The sequence below is a fragment of the Mya arenaria genome, chromosome 3 (assembly GCF_026914265.1).
Source record: "Mya arenaria isolate MELC-2E11 chromosome 3, ASM2691426v1".
NCBI lineage: Eukaryota > Metazoa > Mollusca > Bivalvia > Myida > Myidae > Mya > Mya arenaria.
In genome coordinates this window covers 72,669,861-72,687,420 of record NC_069124.1, presented here as the reverse complement: position 1 = coordinate 72,687,420, position 17,560 = coordinate 72,669,861, and the positions used below count along the sequence as shown (strand labels likewise).

The window sequence follows — 17,560 nt, the reverse complement described above, 5'->3', positions numbered from 1 at the left end:
CATTGACAAGGATTTTGTCTTCAAGGTCCTGGCGATAATGTGGCCTTTGATCTACTAATCTAAAAATCCATAGGGGTAATCTACAGGTCTTGTCTAACTGTCATACCAGGTTTGAAGACTTTATGCCGAGTCATACTGTTTATCAACCAGGCACCTTTGACATAGTGTGTGTGTATAATGTCATCGCAACGGGGACCTTTGATGTACTAACCTCAAAATCGATAGCGGTCACCTGCAAGACATGCCGTGAACCCCCCCCCCCCCCCCCATTCAAGTTTAAATAACGTTATATCTAGCATAATCTACGTGTACTTATCAATCTGACTACCTTTTTCAAGGTCGCCAAGACCGGTTACACCTTGAACTACTGACCTCAAAATCAACATGGGACATTGACAAGGATTTTGTCTTCAAGGTCCTGGCGATAATATATGGCCTTTGACCTACTAATCTTTGTCAATGTTTTTGTCAAGTCGCCAAGACCGTTACCCTTTGAACTACTGACCTCATAATCAGCATATGGGACATTGACAAACACACATTTACAAAGCAATATATCCTCGCACATACTAAGAAGCGGCACATACTAAGAAGGCGCGCGTGTGCCCCCACTAGCTTGAATGATATAGATTGTATGAAATTTTAGAATATTTAATATGTAAAAATAAACGACCAAAAGTGGATTATTTGTGTATTATGTGTATCACAGAGTACTAGAACACATTTTTTTTTATGAATCTCAGTCCAAGAGATCACCCTAGGGACCAAATCGCTCGAATCAGGTGGCCGTCGACTGGCCAAAAATGTTGTCCAAATATCAAGTAATTGTGCCTTCAAGCACATGTGAAAACATATTTACACCGATTTTCAAAAGACAGCTATTCAAACTCCTGAAAAAGTCCGACTCGGAAGGAGTTAACAGGGTTTCGACGAATTATTTAAGCACAAAATTTCTTATTTGAAAATGCTTGACTTACATTATATCGCATTGACTCAATATAGCACGACAGTAATACATTGTTGGTATACATGTATAGGAGTTGAAATAGAGTTGTTTCGTGATATCGATGGTGAGACAATCTATTTAGCTCTATAATCATTATTATTTTAGTGAAAAGTTAAATTTTTGATTTTAGGTTATTGCTAACGTAATTTATTTGGTAAATCCAATTTTGATCGTAATGAATGTAGATTCCAAGAAAATTTTGAAATTATATAAACATAAGGCTAGAGTCTGGAAAAGAAAAGGCGCAATTTAGAAACCAACACTATCAAATGCCTTTTATAAGATCTAAAATGCATAGGCATTTTCCCCAAGAACAATGATTTTTACCAACAAGTTATAAGCATTTAAGAAGAGAAGTTTGTCTAAATGATGTTGTCGAAGTCCAAATTGGTGTACATGAAGAATGAAGAAATATTCCTACCCAATTGGCTACATATTGTTCAAAAATGTTTGATACAGTAGGAGTCGAAATAGGCCTCAAACTGTTATTTATCACTGATATGTTATCCACCGAGTAAAAGTATTTTGGGATTTTTGCCAAAACCGGTTGCCTTAATTGTGTCAAGGCTGGCAATGATGTTCGTAACTTCATATGTTGACACCATGAAGTTTGTTGGCAAGCGTAGATTTTAAGATTGTAAATGGAAAAATAACACCATTTCATTTGGTACAGCGGCATTGTCAACGTTGGTACATGATGACATTACACACGATTTGTAATGCTCGAGACTGTCGCTTTATAACTTCTCCAACTTTGTATAAATGTACGTTGAAAGCCTGTTGAATCTGATGCTATATTTGTTCTTATAAAAACGTTTATTTAATTTTGTGACATTTACTCACGGAAATTGCAATTTAGGCCTAAAACTCTGTCAAAAACCGTTGTCGCCCGAGTTTGGTGTATTGCTGTAATCTCCGCGATTCTGGCACTGTTACACATGTTCAAGACGTTGTAACGTCGCCTAATATGCAATCATAGTTAAGATCAACTGTACAATAACACTCATTTACGATCAAGTCGGTGTTTATGTACAAAAATATAATGGTCTGTCAAAAAACCATAAAAAATTATAACATGTTTTTTACATGAACAGACATATGTAATGTTCGCTACGTCTGGGACCAATAATACAAATAATTAAGTTGTTTCTCTTAAAAGGTTTGCATTAAGTCTTGATTTATCACGTAGTATTTAGTGTAGATCACCCACCGAAGAATCACTAATCGTTTACAATTCAATTTTTGAACATATATATGACACAATGCTTAATATCATGGTCTCGAACATTGCACATTAATGTATAAAAGGTGACAAAGAATGAATTAGAGACCCCAAAGCTCTCCCAAAAAACCAAGAAGCAAAACGGAAGGTCTGATAAAAGATGCTCAACTCGCATGTGTACAGAAAGAAGTGAGAACAGAATTAGTATTTGGAAAGATTGTCGCTGATCAGCTTAGTGAAATGAGAAAAAAGCGAGGAAGTGAACAATAGGTGGCCTGCACATGCTACTAGTCTGCCAGATAATGCGGAAATATCGATGTTGTCATGTCCTCTACAATTATACTGGTTAAAACAAAACCACAGCCTCAAAATACCTAAGAGGGGCGTCTGAAACGCAAACAAGTAGTAGTTAGACTACCCGAAAGTTTGAGAGGAATAAACAAGAGTTCTAAGAAAGAGATGATGATAGTCGAGCCAAGCCGGGCAAAGCCGACATCGTGAAAAGTAACGGGATAGAGAAGCAAGTCAAGAGTTCAAATGGACTATATTCAAATTTAACACATTACGCTCCGTTAGGGAAACCCTGAATGGAACATTTTGTTGCGTTTGACCAAAGTCTGCATATATATCAAAGAGCAGTTGCTTGTGTACAAAACACCAGAGCATGGCGCTAACTGTCAGAACTCTCAGGAACCAAGGTTGTTGTGTTTCTGTCAACCCTGAAGTGTTCGTAAATCAGATGTTGATACAGAGAATATCCTGGAGCAAGTGTATAAATACATCACTTTTTCACAGTGGAAAATCAAAATTGAAGATGGAGGCAGAAAAAAGTCTGTTATGCGAGTGCAAGACATAACGATGACAAAGCACGAGTTGCTGAAACAGATTAATGTGCAGAGAGGTGAGTTTTCGGGTCACGTTGATCGGATGAAGAACCAGTACTCTTAAATCAGGCACTTGAAGACGAACCTTGCAGAAAATCATGTTGTAAATGGACCTTGCCGAAATTCATTCATGTCGCAGCTCAGAAATACAGTCTGCATATTTTAACCAAACAGGTGTAACATTGCATCCAGCGGTGGTTTTGCTTCAACAAAATTGCGAATTAAATCACTAGAGTATCAGTAAACGTATCTGACACATTGTTATACATTGCAAATACGGTTGTTACATTCCTTGACAAATTTGTTGCGGAAGTCAAAAAAATTGTTCCAGATGTAAGCATGTGTCATTGCTGGACTGATAGCCCTTCATTCCAGTACATGACTTAATAGTTGATAATGTGGCAAATCACAATCATACGGTTACTCAGCAGTGTGAAATTAATTTTAAGCGGAGCACGTGAAATCTGGGTGGCACAGTCGATTGGATGGCAGATAGTGCAATCAAGACAGGAGCGGCCATGATTCAAGATACATCTGACTTCTTCACATGGGCGACTGAGAAATCAGATATCGACACAGCTATCACAGAGAAGGCAAGCAAGCTCGCAAACTAATGTGAGGATTTGCGGCCAATAAAAGGTACAATGAAGCTGCATGCAGTTGCAGAAACCTCTAGATTCCATGGTTGAAGTAAGGGGAAAAAGTTGTTATTGTGAACATTGTTTGACTTGGCAATACTGCATTTCATGGCGAGAAGACAAAGCGAGAAAATCTCCAGTTACTGAAGCTGCGGTTACTGCAATTCAAGTTCAAAATGAAAACGTCGATAAACATCAGAACATATCGATTGTGGCCCGCAAAAATGATTATGTGGCAGCTATGTATGATTCAGAAAAGTACATAGGCCAAGTATTGGACACTTATGATCATGATCGTGATGTCGGAATTTCTTTCATTGATAGAAAGCCCTATTTCAGTGGCAAGGGAAACCACATGTCTTGTGGGTAAAAAAATACATATTCTCTGTACCATTGATGCACCAAAAGAAACGAGTAAATAAGAGAATGTACATGTATAAGTTGTCTAAAAGAGGTCAAGATTTCAAATCTGTGCTCAGCCTCAAGAAGTCTGTTCCTGTGTGTCATATATATTGACGCCTTGTATTAATCTAAAAATAAAGCATATGTCCTGTTGTTCCCCTTTAAGGGGTGAGAACATTAATGTTTTGAAACTTAACACGTGCTAAGTCAAACATTGCAATACTATGTAATATTGTGCATGGTTATGATATTTCTTTCAAAAGGCTGCAGTTACTCGGGAATAACCCAACAACGCTAAACTAAACAAGAGATGTTAGTGAAACATTTATGCCCCCTTGGGAGCCAAATTGTTAGTAGGATTTGGACACTTAAATAAAATATGGACAATCAGAAAACCTTTTTTCAGCTTACAGTCACACTGACCTTGACCTTTGACCCACTGACCTCAAAATCAATAGGGTTCATCTGCTGGTCATGACCAATAAGCCTATCTAGTATGAGGTCCCTGGGTCAAAGCGTTCTCAAGTTATTGATCGGAAACCGTTTTTCATGTTAAGGTCACACTGACCTTGACCTTTGACCCACTGACCTCAAAATCAATAGGGTTCATCTGCTGGTCATGACCAATACACCTACCAAGTATGAGGTTCCTGGGTCAAAGCGTTCTCAAGTTATTGATCGGAAACCGTTTTTCATGTAAAGGTCACACTGACCTTGACCTTTGACCCACTGACCTCAAAATCAATAGGGTTCATCTGCTGGTGATGACCAATACACATACCAAGTATGAGGTCCCTCGGTCAAAGCGTTCTCAAGTTATTGATCGGAAACCATTTGGTATTCCGACCGACCGACAGACAGACCGACCGACCGACCGACCGACCGACATGTGCAAAACAATATACCCCACTTTTTTCAAAAGGGGGCATAAAAATACATGTCGAGCATTCAAACCATTCGGAGACACTAGTCAACCCGCTGGTTTACCATGGCCGACTATCTTTTTTAAAGATACTTTTTGTTTCAATATGTGTTTTAGTTAAGGCAGGGAGTATGATGTTCTCAGGTTAAGACTGTAGTGAGATTTGTTGCACTACGACGCCAAAGCCGAGACCAATGCTATACAATACCTATCCTTATTTTGCAAGCATTCTCGTACACCAGAGTGATGATGCTATGCGTACTTCAGGTTAGTTGCATCATTAACTGCAATAACCTTATATACATAGTGTATTTTTGGTCATATATTTCACATATTAGTAACTGGGAGAAGGATTTGTTATTGGTTCCAGTAATCACAAAGCAATACCCTTGCAAACACTACCAAAACGAATGGCTTCATGAAATCAGAAATGACAAGCTCCATTCACCATCATATACCCTAATACAGTAAATAAACAACTGCAAATATGAAATATAAAGCATTTATTTACAGATCTCTTCTTGCAAAATTGTACAAATCATCTATACGTGTAATAAATATTGCATCAAAACTTGAACACAGCTTCGGATAACCATGACGCATACAAGGTATGTCAGATCTTCTAAGATAAACCAGGAAGCACACTTGTTCGCAATAAACAAGTGGACATTTTATAAATATGAGACTTGCATCATCTAACTGTGTAATAATTGTGCAGTTAAATATTCAATTTACAATTAATTGACAGAGGAAAAACAGAAAAGAAACTTGTGAACAGAAGAAAGGGAAAGTACATTAACATCTTCAACAGCAGAGACGCACAATTACAAATCAGCTACATGTATGAACTTAGCGAGTTAAAAGGTGAAAAATGACTAGCTATCAAGGCAAAATAAGCAACAACATTCAGATTTTAATTATAATAGGAGATTGATGATAAATTATAAAATAACTCAGTTTATTAAATATGTTATTAAATAATCATGAAAATACTACAAGAAATACATAAATTACTGAAAAAATATTTTAATTAATGTGTGAAATAAATGGTGTATATGTTGACAATAATCATGGCAAAACACTCTAAAATGGTAAAATGTTGATGACAGATGTACATCTAGTTCTGATTAAATCATCAACATGCTTTGCTTGTTGGGACAATTTTGATTTTGAAAATCACAATATCAACAAGGAATTCTCCAAAAGCTACTTCACACAAAGTGTGTGGTGTAGTTGACGATGGCTACAAAAGACACAGATTTGTTTTTTGAATTTGCATGTGAGCAATCCCCTTGCCATAACCGAAATATACTAGTATATTTATTTAACAAACGTTCTATGTTTGCAAAAGCAATTTACACAAGTAGGTATGTTAATACATTTTTGCGCTGAACTTCAAAAATACATCATATGGCACATAATTAAAATGGTCAATAGAGCAATCCCATGAATTATCAACAGGGCACAATTATTAAAAAGTTCATTTATTATTCTAAGCATACTAAAGAATCAATGTTTTATTTTTTAATTTTTTATTTTAAATAAAAATGATATTGAAAGAAAAAGGTATGTGTTCAACCTGTTTTCGCTTCATATAGCGCAACTTATTACAGTTAATTCAAAGGTTGACATAATGCTTGTGAATATTTTCCATTTTAATTGCATACCCATTTTAAGTAAGAAACACAAATTTTCGAGAACTTTGTGTTGAAACTCTTTTTCAACTGGCAGCAAGCACCTTATAATTAGTGCAATGTAATGTAATGTTTCAAAAATCAACAGCATGAAAAAACAAATAACAGTATCAACAACTATTAGTTTAAAGCACTTAAAAAGGTTAAACATTGTAAAAAAGTTAACAATAACAACTAGGCCATTCAACTGTCCAGATTCTTGCCCTTGCATTGACCAAACAACATATAAAAATTCCAACGCATTAATTAAAAGCGGAAGACAATCAATTAAAACATTACTTATATCCACACTTTTTTTACATAGTCATTTGCATCAAACTAACGCATTACTAAATATGTACTGTGATTATACACAATGTAAGGCAGGGTAAATCATTGACTCTCTTTAAAATATAGTCTAAACTCATGATTTTTAAACACCAAAACATGACGTTGATATTGAATAACAAAAATACAGGTGCTCAACTAAGTACAAGAGAGCTTCAAGAAAAACACAAAGGCTGTAAAGTGCATGTTAAATATGTACCTGGAACTCATAAAAATAAGGCTTGTCAAGCTTACTTGAATATATAGTTATATATAGTCAAAAAGTTGGTCTACTATCTCTTGTGATTTACAGGAACATGATTCAGGATTAAAAGGTCAAATGTTCAAAGCACTAAGTAACAAAATATTGTTAAACTAGTATTTTAAAATGTGTTAACAATCATTTCAATAAAAATGTAACAAGAGAGCTGCATGTATACCATAGTAAACTAATATCACATGGACAAACAGTGCCAATAATCTTTTTACCCTTTGAATGTACAGTGAATATATTAAAGACTCCTACAAATAGATTTTCAGGAATAAATACCGCTTAATAGAAGTATTATCATTAAACTCAAGTTTATGCATACAATACACTTAGTAGTATTACCATTAAAGCCCATTTGATGCACTTTCATGTTTTATATATAAAAAACAAGTTCAACAGTAGATATGTACATGTATTAATAAATGAAAATAATGGTCCCATTTGTAAAAAAATGTCATTTTTAAAAGCTAAAAATATATAGCAGATTGACACAATAACTCATTCTAAATATAAAGCCCACTGTTAAAATAGTTGCCATCTATCTTGAATAAAATTATCAGTCATGTAACTGCCATATGGATGTATATTATACCTTGCCTGAAAGGCTGAGGCCTAAAAAAATATTGCTTTGGGTAACCTCACCCTACCCTTTAAGAGCCTCAGACCCTAGTAATCTTTTTCCAAAAAAGACAACCAAAAATGGCTTCCCACCATCAACTCAATTTTGTTTAACCATAAACTGTCATTAATTTTGGCAGAAAAGAGCTCCATATCAATAACAATTTATCAGGAGGGACATTTGCAGGAAATAGTGCTATTTGCAAGAAATTTATTTTGATAAAGTATATTTGAAAAATAAAAAAAATTAAATCCCTACCTAGTTATGTTGGGGATGTTACCCTAAACAAACATTTTTTTTTAGACTTGAACACTTTTTTGTGTAATAAATAATATCAACTGCTATTATTCAATGCAGTGTACTTATTCTGAACAAAATACTTGTAAATGCACTTTTTCACCAGCTAATTAAAGCCAAGGTTAAGGTTTTCAAAAACCAGGCTGCCACTGCCTATGACATACAATGCCAGGGCTATCACAATACCTACATGTGGATGTTTCTCTGACAAAAAGATGAGCTAAAAATAGTGTCCATACTAGACGAAGCAGAAACTATATGTCATATGGCACTACAATGCTGTGGTTGGAGAGGAACTACTTTCCGCTGCTATAGAACTTCTTGTTGAGAAGGAAGATCAGGAGGTTGACATTGATCTTGGTCTTGCCAAACATCTCCATCACAGCAACACCTTCATACTGCAGCTGCAGGAGGTCCTAGGGGTAGTAAGAAGAAAAAAATCAGATAACAGAAGAATAATAGTTTGCCAATTGTTCCAGTTTTCCCGTCACATATATTCATTCATGTGGAATGTTCCATCCTCTCACGAGTTAGTTGCAGTTTGCCAATGATTGGATTTTTCAACCATATGCTTAATTTTACTAACAAAATATCAGTGGTAGAAAATAGCACAAGCCTGCGAAGCCCTCACTGTTATGTATGCTAAAATTGTTCAAAACCTCAAATTTACATAACAGGGCTTGGTTCAATTTCTCAAGTAGTAATGTAAGGATTTGGGGTTGTAGATCCATATGTCAACTGCCAATGACTAAATTTTTTGAAACTTATTTTAAATGGATATATTGCACATGCCCACCACTTTTTTATTTAAACTAAAATCCAATACAGTTGACGAGAAACAATTCTGGTTAAAAAGCAGTATTTCATAATGACTTATTGTAGTACAATGCTTTACTTTACATGCACAAACTTGAGTTTTACCTGGAAGTTGACTTCTACTTTTTGCACTTCAACACCCATAAACTTGGCCCCAACCTCGAATAACCCTGGGTCAGCTGTGGCTTTTATCTCAAACTGAGCATTCTTGAACCTTAAATAGAAAAGAGGGAAAGTTAAGAGGTTTTCTACATTTAACGACATTATGAAACATTTTTTATGTATATAAAGATCAATGCTAAAGAAGTCTGAGAAAGTAAAAAATACTACACAGTTTATTTTAAATTTACTTAATTTCACTGTATATCAATGAATGCTAATGTAATTGGGAGTGGTATATACTCCAAACGCTTTTAAGAACTCTTTATTTTATTCAGAACACAAGTCAATAATTCCATACTGATTAGGTTTCAGCCCCTCAATCTCCAGTATGACTCCCTTCTCGTTGAGCTTTCCCCCGCTGTATTTGATTGTACCGTGGGCTTTCCGTGCATGCTTGTCAGCCTTTGACTTGTGCGACCTACCAACAGGAGAAAGGAGATTGAACATGGAAGGGTCAACTCTCAGTGTTATATATGTTCTACATTTAAGCAACCATTTCAAATCAGCCAAAGCTTGAATCATCATGCATTACATTTTATAAACCCAGAACTAGACATGATGTGACAAGGGGCACAAAATGGTAGCATGTTTGTCAGGCGGAATAATTGAATAATTCGAAGGTATATTCAAAGCAAAATGGGGGCAACCATGCAAATATGGGACAAGGGGGCAACCATGCAAATATGGGACAATTTTACGAAGATATTGTAGTTTGGTTATTGATATACAATTTATAGTCATGTGTGGTGACTATGCAAATATGGGCAATGCAATAAAACAAAATGTTGCATCATCATTTTTTCTCTATATTTGTTTTGTTTCTTTAAATTTGTAAATATAGAACTTGTTTATGTACAATGAACTAACCATTTCATCAAGGCGAATTGATCATTTCTAAAAATGTGTGACAAAGTGCCCTAATTTAGCCCTTACAAAGTTTAGAAAGCTGAAAACATAACACATATGGAAGTCAGGTAACAATGGGTGCTATGAATAACATAAATATGGTTCTTGATATTAATAGTACCACCAAATTCAAATAAAAAGAAAATGTTTGTCAAAGGATACAAATGGGAAAGAAATCCCACCAACAACAGCAATGAAGTATACCGCTAACTCCTTTGCAACCAATACTTTTTTCAAATTCTAATGAAAAGATAATTAGTTTTTTTATAACACATTCTACAAGGGAGTCAATTTGGGAAAAATGGACAACAGAGTTATGGTTCTTGAATGTGCTGGAGGCAAATTTATAAATGCATTTAATGAAAGATTCAAATATCATTAACTTCTATTCTAATTATAGTGCTGAAACATAAGTTTTCATATAAAGGGAGGCAGTTTGGTAACACTCAGTCACAGAGTAAAGGCTCTTGAATTACACACAAGTTTGCAATCGGATATATATGGAAGCTTCAAGTCTCAATTTGTCATGATATATTAAATCATTGGTTGATTTTGCACATTAAGTTCCAAAGTGATAAATATAAACTGACAATAAATATGTTCAAGTTATCAACCGACAAACAGAAGGACAGACAGGCAGGATGTTTTCTTATAGGGCACACAAGTTTTTTTAGAGGCCGTCATACGCCAGACATTTTGATTCTTATAAAGTAAAACTTAGTTGTTAACAAACTGAGAACATAAAATCTTTTGTTGTGAAATTTGCCAGGAATACCCACCTTCCTTTCTGTTGCAAGTTCTCCGTGCAGGTCTTCACATATTGGTTATAGTAATCCACCTGAGATTCATAGAACATGCGCTTCTCTGTCAGTGACTTCAGGGTCAACCGCAGTCTGTTCAACTCCTGTTTCCGGTTGTTCCTGTACCGTCGCTGATTTCTAATATCCTGAAAGTTATATAACAGTACGCTATAATGTCCTATGTAGTGAAAATTGATAATCCTTTTAAATTTCTTTTGATCATTGAATAGCTTCTATTTTTAACACATTGAATAATTCAATAACTTTGGGTTAAAAAATTCCAAGTTACACTCGCAGTGCATTGATTTTTTTTATGCAATTTACTGCCTTCCAAAGGCTGTTTCCCCTTGTGAAGAAATGTCCATTTCCCCCAAAATGTATATTATTTTCCCAATTTGATAAATGCATATTATGTCAGAATACAAAAGCAATGAATTTCTTCTTCAAAAACAAATCTTGACAAGACTAACTCTTTCACAGCATAATGTATACATAAAGAGTGAAAACATGTGTATTTGCCATTATATTCACTATTTTGGCCCAATTTTGTATTCTTTTTTCAATTTGCAAGGCACAGGCAGTTTAAATAATTCCAAAAAAATCACTGCTGTTGAGTTAAATGAATATGTTGTATCATAAACCAAGATTAAGAGGCCATACCTGAGCAATGAGGTTAATAATCTCCTGGTAGCCATCCTTCCGGCTCACCATGTTGGCAAGCTCCAGATTCTGCAAGCTTTTCTTGATCTTCTGTTTCATCAACTTCAATGGAAGCCTGCAGTCGCCCGACATGGATTGCTGGCGCACAATGTTCCCGTCTGACTTTGCTGCACGCTGGTCTCTTAAATCTCTCTTTTTTACGAGAGCGCTGTGTAGCTCTTCCTGAATTACAACAATTGGAGTTAATTCAAGGTGTTATTTAATCAACAGTAATTAACAATTAATTAACATTAGAAACACATTATGATTTAAGATATCACATGTGAACACACAGTCCTCAAAATAGGAAGTTGTGATGTATGTTCAATCTGTTCCTCTGCAGGTATAAGTGTTGGGAATCTACCCGTTAACAAAATTTTACCAACCATCATCAGAAATCCATAAACGATCGATGATCGATTGCTAATGAATATGTTCAAGCCTGTATAACCACTGCCTTTTGAATCCATTATATTATTATAAATATATCTTAAGTATTTTCTGACTTGTCTTTAAAATTATTTTCATTCATGTCACCTTCATTATAAATAAATGTTATTTAAAATCAAAGTATATAACAGGGACTATACACATTGGTACTGAAAAGTTTCATAGATGACTGTTGATGATCTAGTTTCAATATTCGATTAAGGCAATATTACTATTGATAGTTGCAGATGATGTCCTCTCAGATTAATTTCAGATTATAATTAAACATAGAAACAGTGATATTACAGATAACTATTTACATCCATCTCTGAACATCAGTGACACACAATATTCCATATAATGCAGCCATCTTATCAATGCATGAATTGTATTAGGCAATGTTTATTTGACTTTGCAAGTTAAACCAATAATTAGATTTTGTGATGCTCAAAATAGATTGAACTGAAATTCTTGATGAAATGCTATTTCATCATATGATTGTTGATAAGTTATAAATCCCACAAGTATAAGTATGTTAAATAGCTGCCCACACCTGATCCTCAGAAGTGGGTATTTCAAGAATCTGGGCCAGGGTGTCCCCACTCTGACACGCTATCACATCAACCACCATACGCTTTGTCCTGCAAACAGATAAACAAACAATTAAAAGGACTTTAAATGCACACCATAACTACAGGGATCAACACTGTGTCGTATCAAGTATTTACTTTAACAAGTAAACAAATTGAAATTATTATGTGAAACAGCATTTTACAACAGAAAATGTTTTAGAATGCCCCTAAAATGTTTTTTTGGGTGCCAAGAAAAATGCATGCACATTCTAGGTGAATGTGAAATATAACCAATGAATATTACAACTAATAATTTAAGTTATCTATACCCAATGAATATTACAACTAATAAATGATACATTCTATGTCCAATCAATATTACAATTTACAAAAGATGTATTCATTACTCGCTTATTTTCAACATTTGAACAATACTTGATATGCCAAAAAAAGCAATAGCATATGTGGATGAATGATAGAAATGGAAAAGTTACTTGGGTTACAGCTGTACCGGGTTCAGATATGTTTAAAAGAACCAAAATGGTCATTCTCATACATTGTTAATAAATCTACATGCAAATAGCTTATAGGTGAAGTAAATTCATTGAAACTCGTCCCATGGGCGTACCTGATAAGGAGAGTCTTTATATCGGTCTGGTCATCGTCGGGCACCTCAAACTTGTTTGTGAGGGTAAGGGTGATCTCGGTCTTGGCCAGCTGGGCGTGGATCTGCTCCTCAAGGCTCTCGTTCTCCGTCGCCTCCACTCCTGTGACAAAATAGGCAGTAAATCATAATAAATATTACCAAAGACCACTATGCCAAAAAGGTTTGGTATCCAGGCAACATACAGTTTTAATTATTTTTACTCAGGACGTTTTAATATTTACTGCAAATGCTCTAGTTATTCTTGAAAAGAATGAACAACAAGGACAAGTAAGAACTGATTATTAATTCAGAGATTCATAGCCTGCCACAAAAGTCAATCTAGACATTCTTAGATATCAACTTTCTATCACAAGTTTCAAGTCTAATTCAACAAAATAATGATTACAATCTTGCAGAATGCAGAAGATGGAAGTCTAATAATATTTTATGCTCTTACTTTTAAAGTAGGAGGCACATACATGCATAATTGCTGTTATTTGCATGTCAAAATATTTTTTGCATGAGGTGCTTTTATACTCCTTGACCATGTTTCCGGTATACCTAATCCTTACCAAGGAGTTCATGTCCTGTGGGTACATCCCCAAGGTCTTCTAGCAGCTCATGTATCGGGTCATTGCTGTCTGGGGCAATAATATCCTGGTGGTCAAGCAGCAACTAAAACAAGAACCATAGAGCTATTAGCAGGAGTCTACATATATCACAGAAGGTTGAATCAAATGGTTCTGTTCTACAATTACACAAATTATGTTTGAGACCAGTCACTATGCTGTTTTTATCTTTATACCCAATTTTGTCTCTGACTAACCATCTTACTATAATGGAGAAGCTAGACAATGCTTTAGACAATCAAAATGTTACCGAATCGCAAATGATTGAAACATCTTATTTTTTGGTGGAGGAACATCAAAGTTTTTAATGCTTTTCACTGGTTAGATGCTTCTGTATTTTGTTGTCAGGGCAGCTTGGTGTCATGTACATTAATCAATATCTGCTGCAAATCAAAATGTCGTGGAAACAGGCCATTACCTGGTGTGTGTCAACTATCTCCTGTATCGAGATGAAGATGGTAGGCTTGGTGATCATAGTCACGTCCGTGTACTGGTCAATGTTGAACTTTACCTCCGGTTCCTCAACGTCACAGGCTGCCAGACAGTACTTCCTGTCGGCATAAATAAAAGATACAGTATTAAAAGGAAAAATCGCGTCATCCATTTAATTCTATTTAATCTAAATAAAAATAATTGTGACCCCATTTATCTGATTTTCACAGACTATAGAGTATTTCTATAAAACTGGAAAATCCTACACAATAATTGGATCAACAATGTGTAAAATGGTGCCTGGCTCATTAACAAGTGTTTTCAAGAAAAACCTTTCCCACTTCAGGATTCATTTTACATCAAAGCCAATGATTGTACAGTTTCCTCAATTGATGAAGAGGCGTGCAATTTGTTCTTCGAGTCAAGTACTCACTTGAACTTTTCATGTGTTTCCTTTATATAGGCATTCATGTGAGAAAGGTAGGATGAGTCACCACCAAACTGGAATGAAGAATTTAAAAGTAAACACATTTTTGTTAGGAAAATTGTATCCTATTGGAATCATCAAAGGCAAAGATATGGTTAATACTAAGAGATATCGTTCAAAAATATATCTAATGTCAGAAATAAAACAGCAAACAATAGCAAACATACTCCTTTGTTAGCAGCGGCAAACTGCAGCACTTTGGCAACGGAGCCGAGGTTTCTGCGCTGGTCCATGGTGAGGGCCTTGTCAGCAGTCAGGTTGATGATGTCAAACGCATCAGGGGAGACAATGGCCGGGTTGATGTACCGGTAGTACAGCAGGTTACCCACAATCTACAGGAACATTGAACTTCATTGACTACATTCTTATAGTTAATTATTTTTTTGTTCTTAGTAGGAGGGTGTGGCATAAAGATGAACACATATTATTGAGGTGATTTCTTGTCCCTTAAAGCTACACTCTCACAGATTGAAAGTTTTGACAACTTTTTTTATTTTATTTTTTGTCTTGGAACGTGCCAATTTATGCGAAAATGCATGTAAAACAGTCATATTAGAGTAATGACAAAAAAATTAGATCGCTGATTTATATATTTAAATTCGAAAAATTGATGTTTAATGCATTTTTTTAGCCATAAAACATTAATTTTTGAACGGAAATATGACAATCTGCGATCTGATCTTTTGTCAGCAGTCTTTTTATAACTGGTTTGCAGATATTAACGCAAAAATTTGCTCATTTCCAAGAGACAAAAAATAAAAAAGTTATTGAGAATCTGTGACAGTGCAGCTTTAATAACATAAAGACAAACAAAGTACTATGAATATGAACTAAACCCCAATGTAATGGTTCCCACCTTGAGCACATCTTTCTGTTCGGTGTCCGGGAACTTTCTCTCCAGGGCAGCCTTCAGAACCTTCGCCATGTATCGCATACCATACCTGCAAATATGTAAGACAGTTGTGTTATATTCAAGTCCTTGAGTCAGGAACCCATGTTCTGTTATGGATTGAAGACCAGAAGAAAAATGCTTATGTTTAGCATCAGCAGACTGAGAAATCACCCATAATGAAGGCCAACATTTCAGCCAAAAATACTCTTCCTCCATTTATTTTCTTTTGAAAGGATGAATATCTTAAATGAAAACTGAGTTCAGCTTCAATACACATTCATTAAATCCTAAACCAGTTATAAGAATTCAATCACACTGATGGTAGACTGCCCAAGGCATTAACACACTGTATATAAAATGTAGAACTCATACGGTATTTTATCAAGTGACTGTAGAATGGCGTTGAGGAATTTATCAGTTAGTGCCTGCAGCTGGTCCGTAGATTCCCGGAGCTTCTGCTGGACCTCGCTGTGCTTCAGGGCCTCCTCTAGGCTTACATCGTACGGCAACTCACTGGAAGGACAGGCATTGATCAAACTAATCTTCAGTTCAAAACTTTGGCACCATCTGTATTAAGTTAACAGTGCTGAAGAAAATGTGGTTGAATTACAGATAAAAAATCTCCTTTTCAAGATCAATGACAGGACCAAAATACCACTTATCATAATCTAAATACCTCAGGTAATTATTGCTTGTCTGACAAACAATTTTGTTTACTCTATACTTTCCCGAGTCGGAACACAACTTTTACTCTTGGTTGAAGTGCACTAGGCAAGAGTTCAACATTAGAAATGGCACTCATCCATCAGCCAGTCTTACCTGGTCTTGCCAGTCTCTGACTCCATCTGGTTGATCCAAACTTTGTAGACCTCGATGGGGTTGGTGTTGATCTTCACATTCTTATCCCCGATCACCTCCAGCACCAGCGGCTGTAACATCTCCTTCAGGGCATTTTGACCACGCTGGTTCCTGCAAGTGAACTCCACATTATTTTGCTGTAGAATTGATACGGGAGGTTTCTGAGGATTTTTTTTTGGTTACAAAAAGAACTTCAAGGTAAATTTCTTACTCTGCATTTTTCACTGATCTACCTGAATTGTATTTCTTGATCACAAACCAGATAGGCTATGATGGATACTCATTGCAGAGTTAGCTATTCATGTTCATATGAAGTTCTTAGTTTTAAAAATGTCGCATAACAGACATGCCTTATTTTCAATTCTATTCTAATCTAATGTAGCAACTTCAATACTTTCATTTTCTACCTGTTAAATCCTACGATCATTTTAATGACTAGAGGGTTGCCTGTGACAATGTCTGTAATCTTCTCCACCTTAGAACTGAAACACACAAAGACAAATTTTACTACAATATGAAATACTGGACAAAAATATCCTGCAAGGCCATTTATTAACGAGAGCAATCACAAAATGAACACCAATGCTCGCCCAGTTGTTGTTTTTCACTAAGAAAGGGGCATAATTTGATGATTATTCAAGCCAGAGTTATGGACCTTGCTCTACCATTGCATATTGTCCCAAGTAACATGTGTACCGGTACCAAGTTTGTGTTCAATGTCTTGAACGTTTTCAGTAAGGCCAAGTGTTTGCACAATGACAACATCGTGGCTATCACAATATTTTTATTGCGCACTCTGTATAAAACATTATAATAATATAATATATGATATCTGTCCACCATATACCGTAATAATAACTAATTACAAATAAATTTAATTACCTTGAATTTTGAAATATAAAATCATGGAAAATTCCAACTAAAAGTGGTGCCCATGAGATTTGATGGTCTAGTATTTCTACCAATAAAAC

At 35.4% G+C, this 17,560-nt stretch overlaps 1 protein-coding gene across 2 annotated transcripts in view; it reads right to left on the bottom strand.

Moving 5' to 3' along the window:
• Positions 1-5,562: 5,562 nt before the first annotated feature.
• LOC128228154 (ras GTPase-activating-like protein IQGAP1) overlaps positions 5,563-17,560 on the bottom strand; it is a 53,184-nt gene continuing 41,186 nt past the window's right edge. For both annotated transcript variants that reach the window (XM_052939307.1, XM_052939308.1), the window contains 15 exons: positions 16,997-17,071; positions 16,551-16,700; positions 16,104-16,244; positions 15,696-15,780; positions 15,007-15,171; positions 14,786-14,853; positions 14,339-14,471; positions 13,864-13,966; positions 13,274-13,412; positions 12,627-12,714; positions 11,606-11,827; positions 10,925-11,091; positions 9,538-9,657; positions 9,183-9,291; positions 5,563-8,677 (listed from right to left, as the gene is read on the bottom strand). In XM_052939307.1, the coding sequence (XP_052795267.1) occupies positions 8,558-8,677; positions 9,183-9,291; positions 9,538-9,657; positions 10,925-11,091; positions 11,606-11,827; positions 12,627-12,714; positions 13,274-13,412; positions 13,864-13,966; positions 14,339-14,471; positions 14,786-14,853; positions 15,007-15,171; positions 15,696-15,780; positions 16,104-16,244; positions 16,551-16,700; positions 16,997-17,071 (1,885 nt within the window). In that variant the 3' untranslated portion in view covers positions 5,563-8,557. The remainder of the gene's footprint in view (positions 8,678-9,182; positions 9,292-9,537; positions 9,658-10,924; positions 11,092-11,605; positions 11,828-12,626; positions 12,715-13,273; positions 13,413-13,863; positions 13,967-14,338; positions 14,472-14,785; positions 14,854-15,006; positions 15,172-15,695; positions 15,781-16,103; positions 16,245-16,550; positions 16,701-16,996; positions 17,072-17,560) is intronic.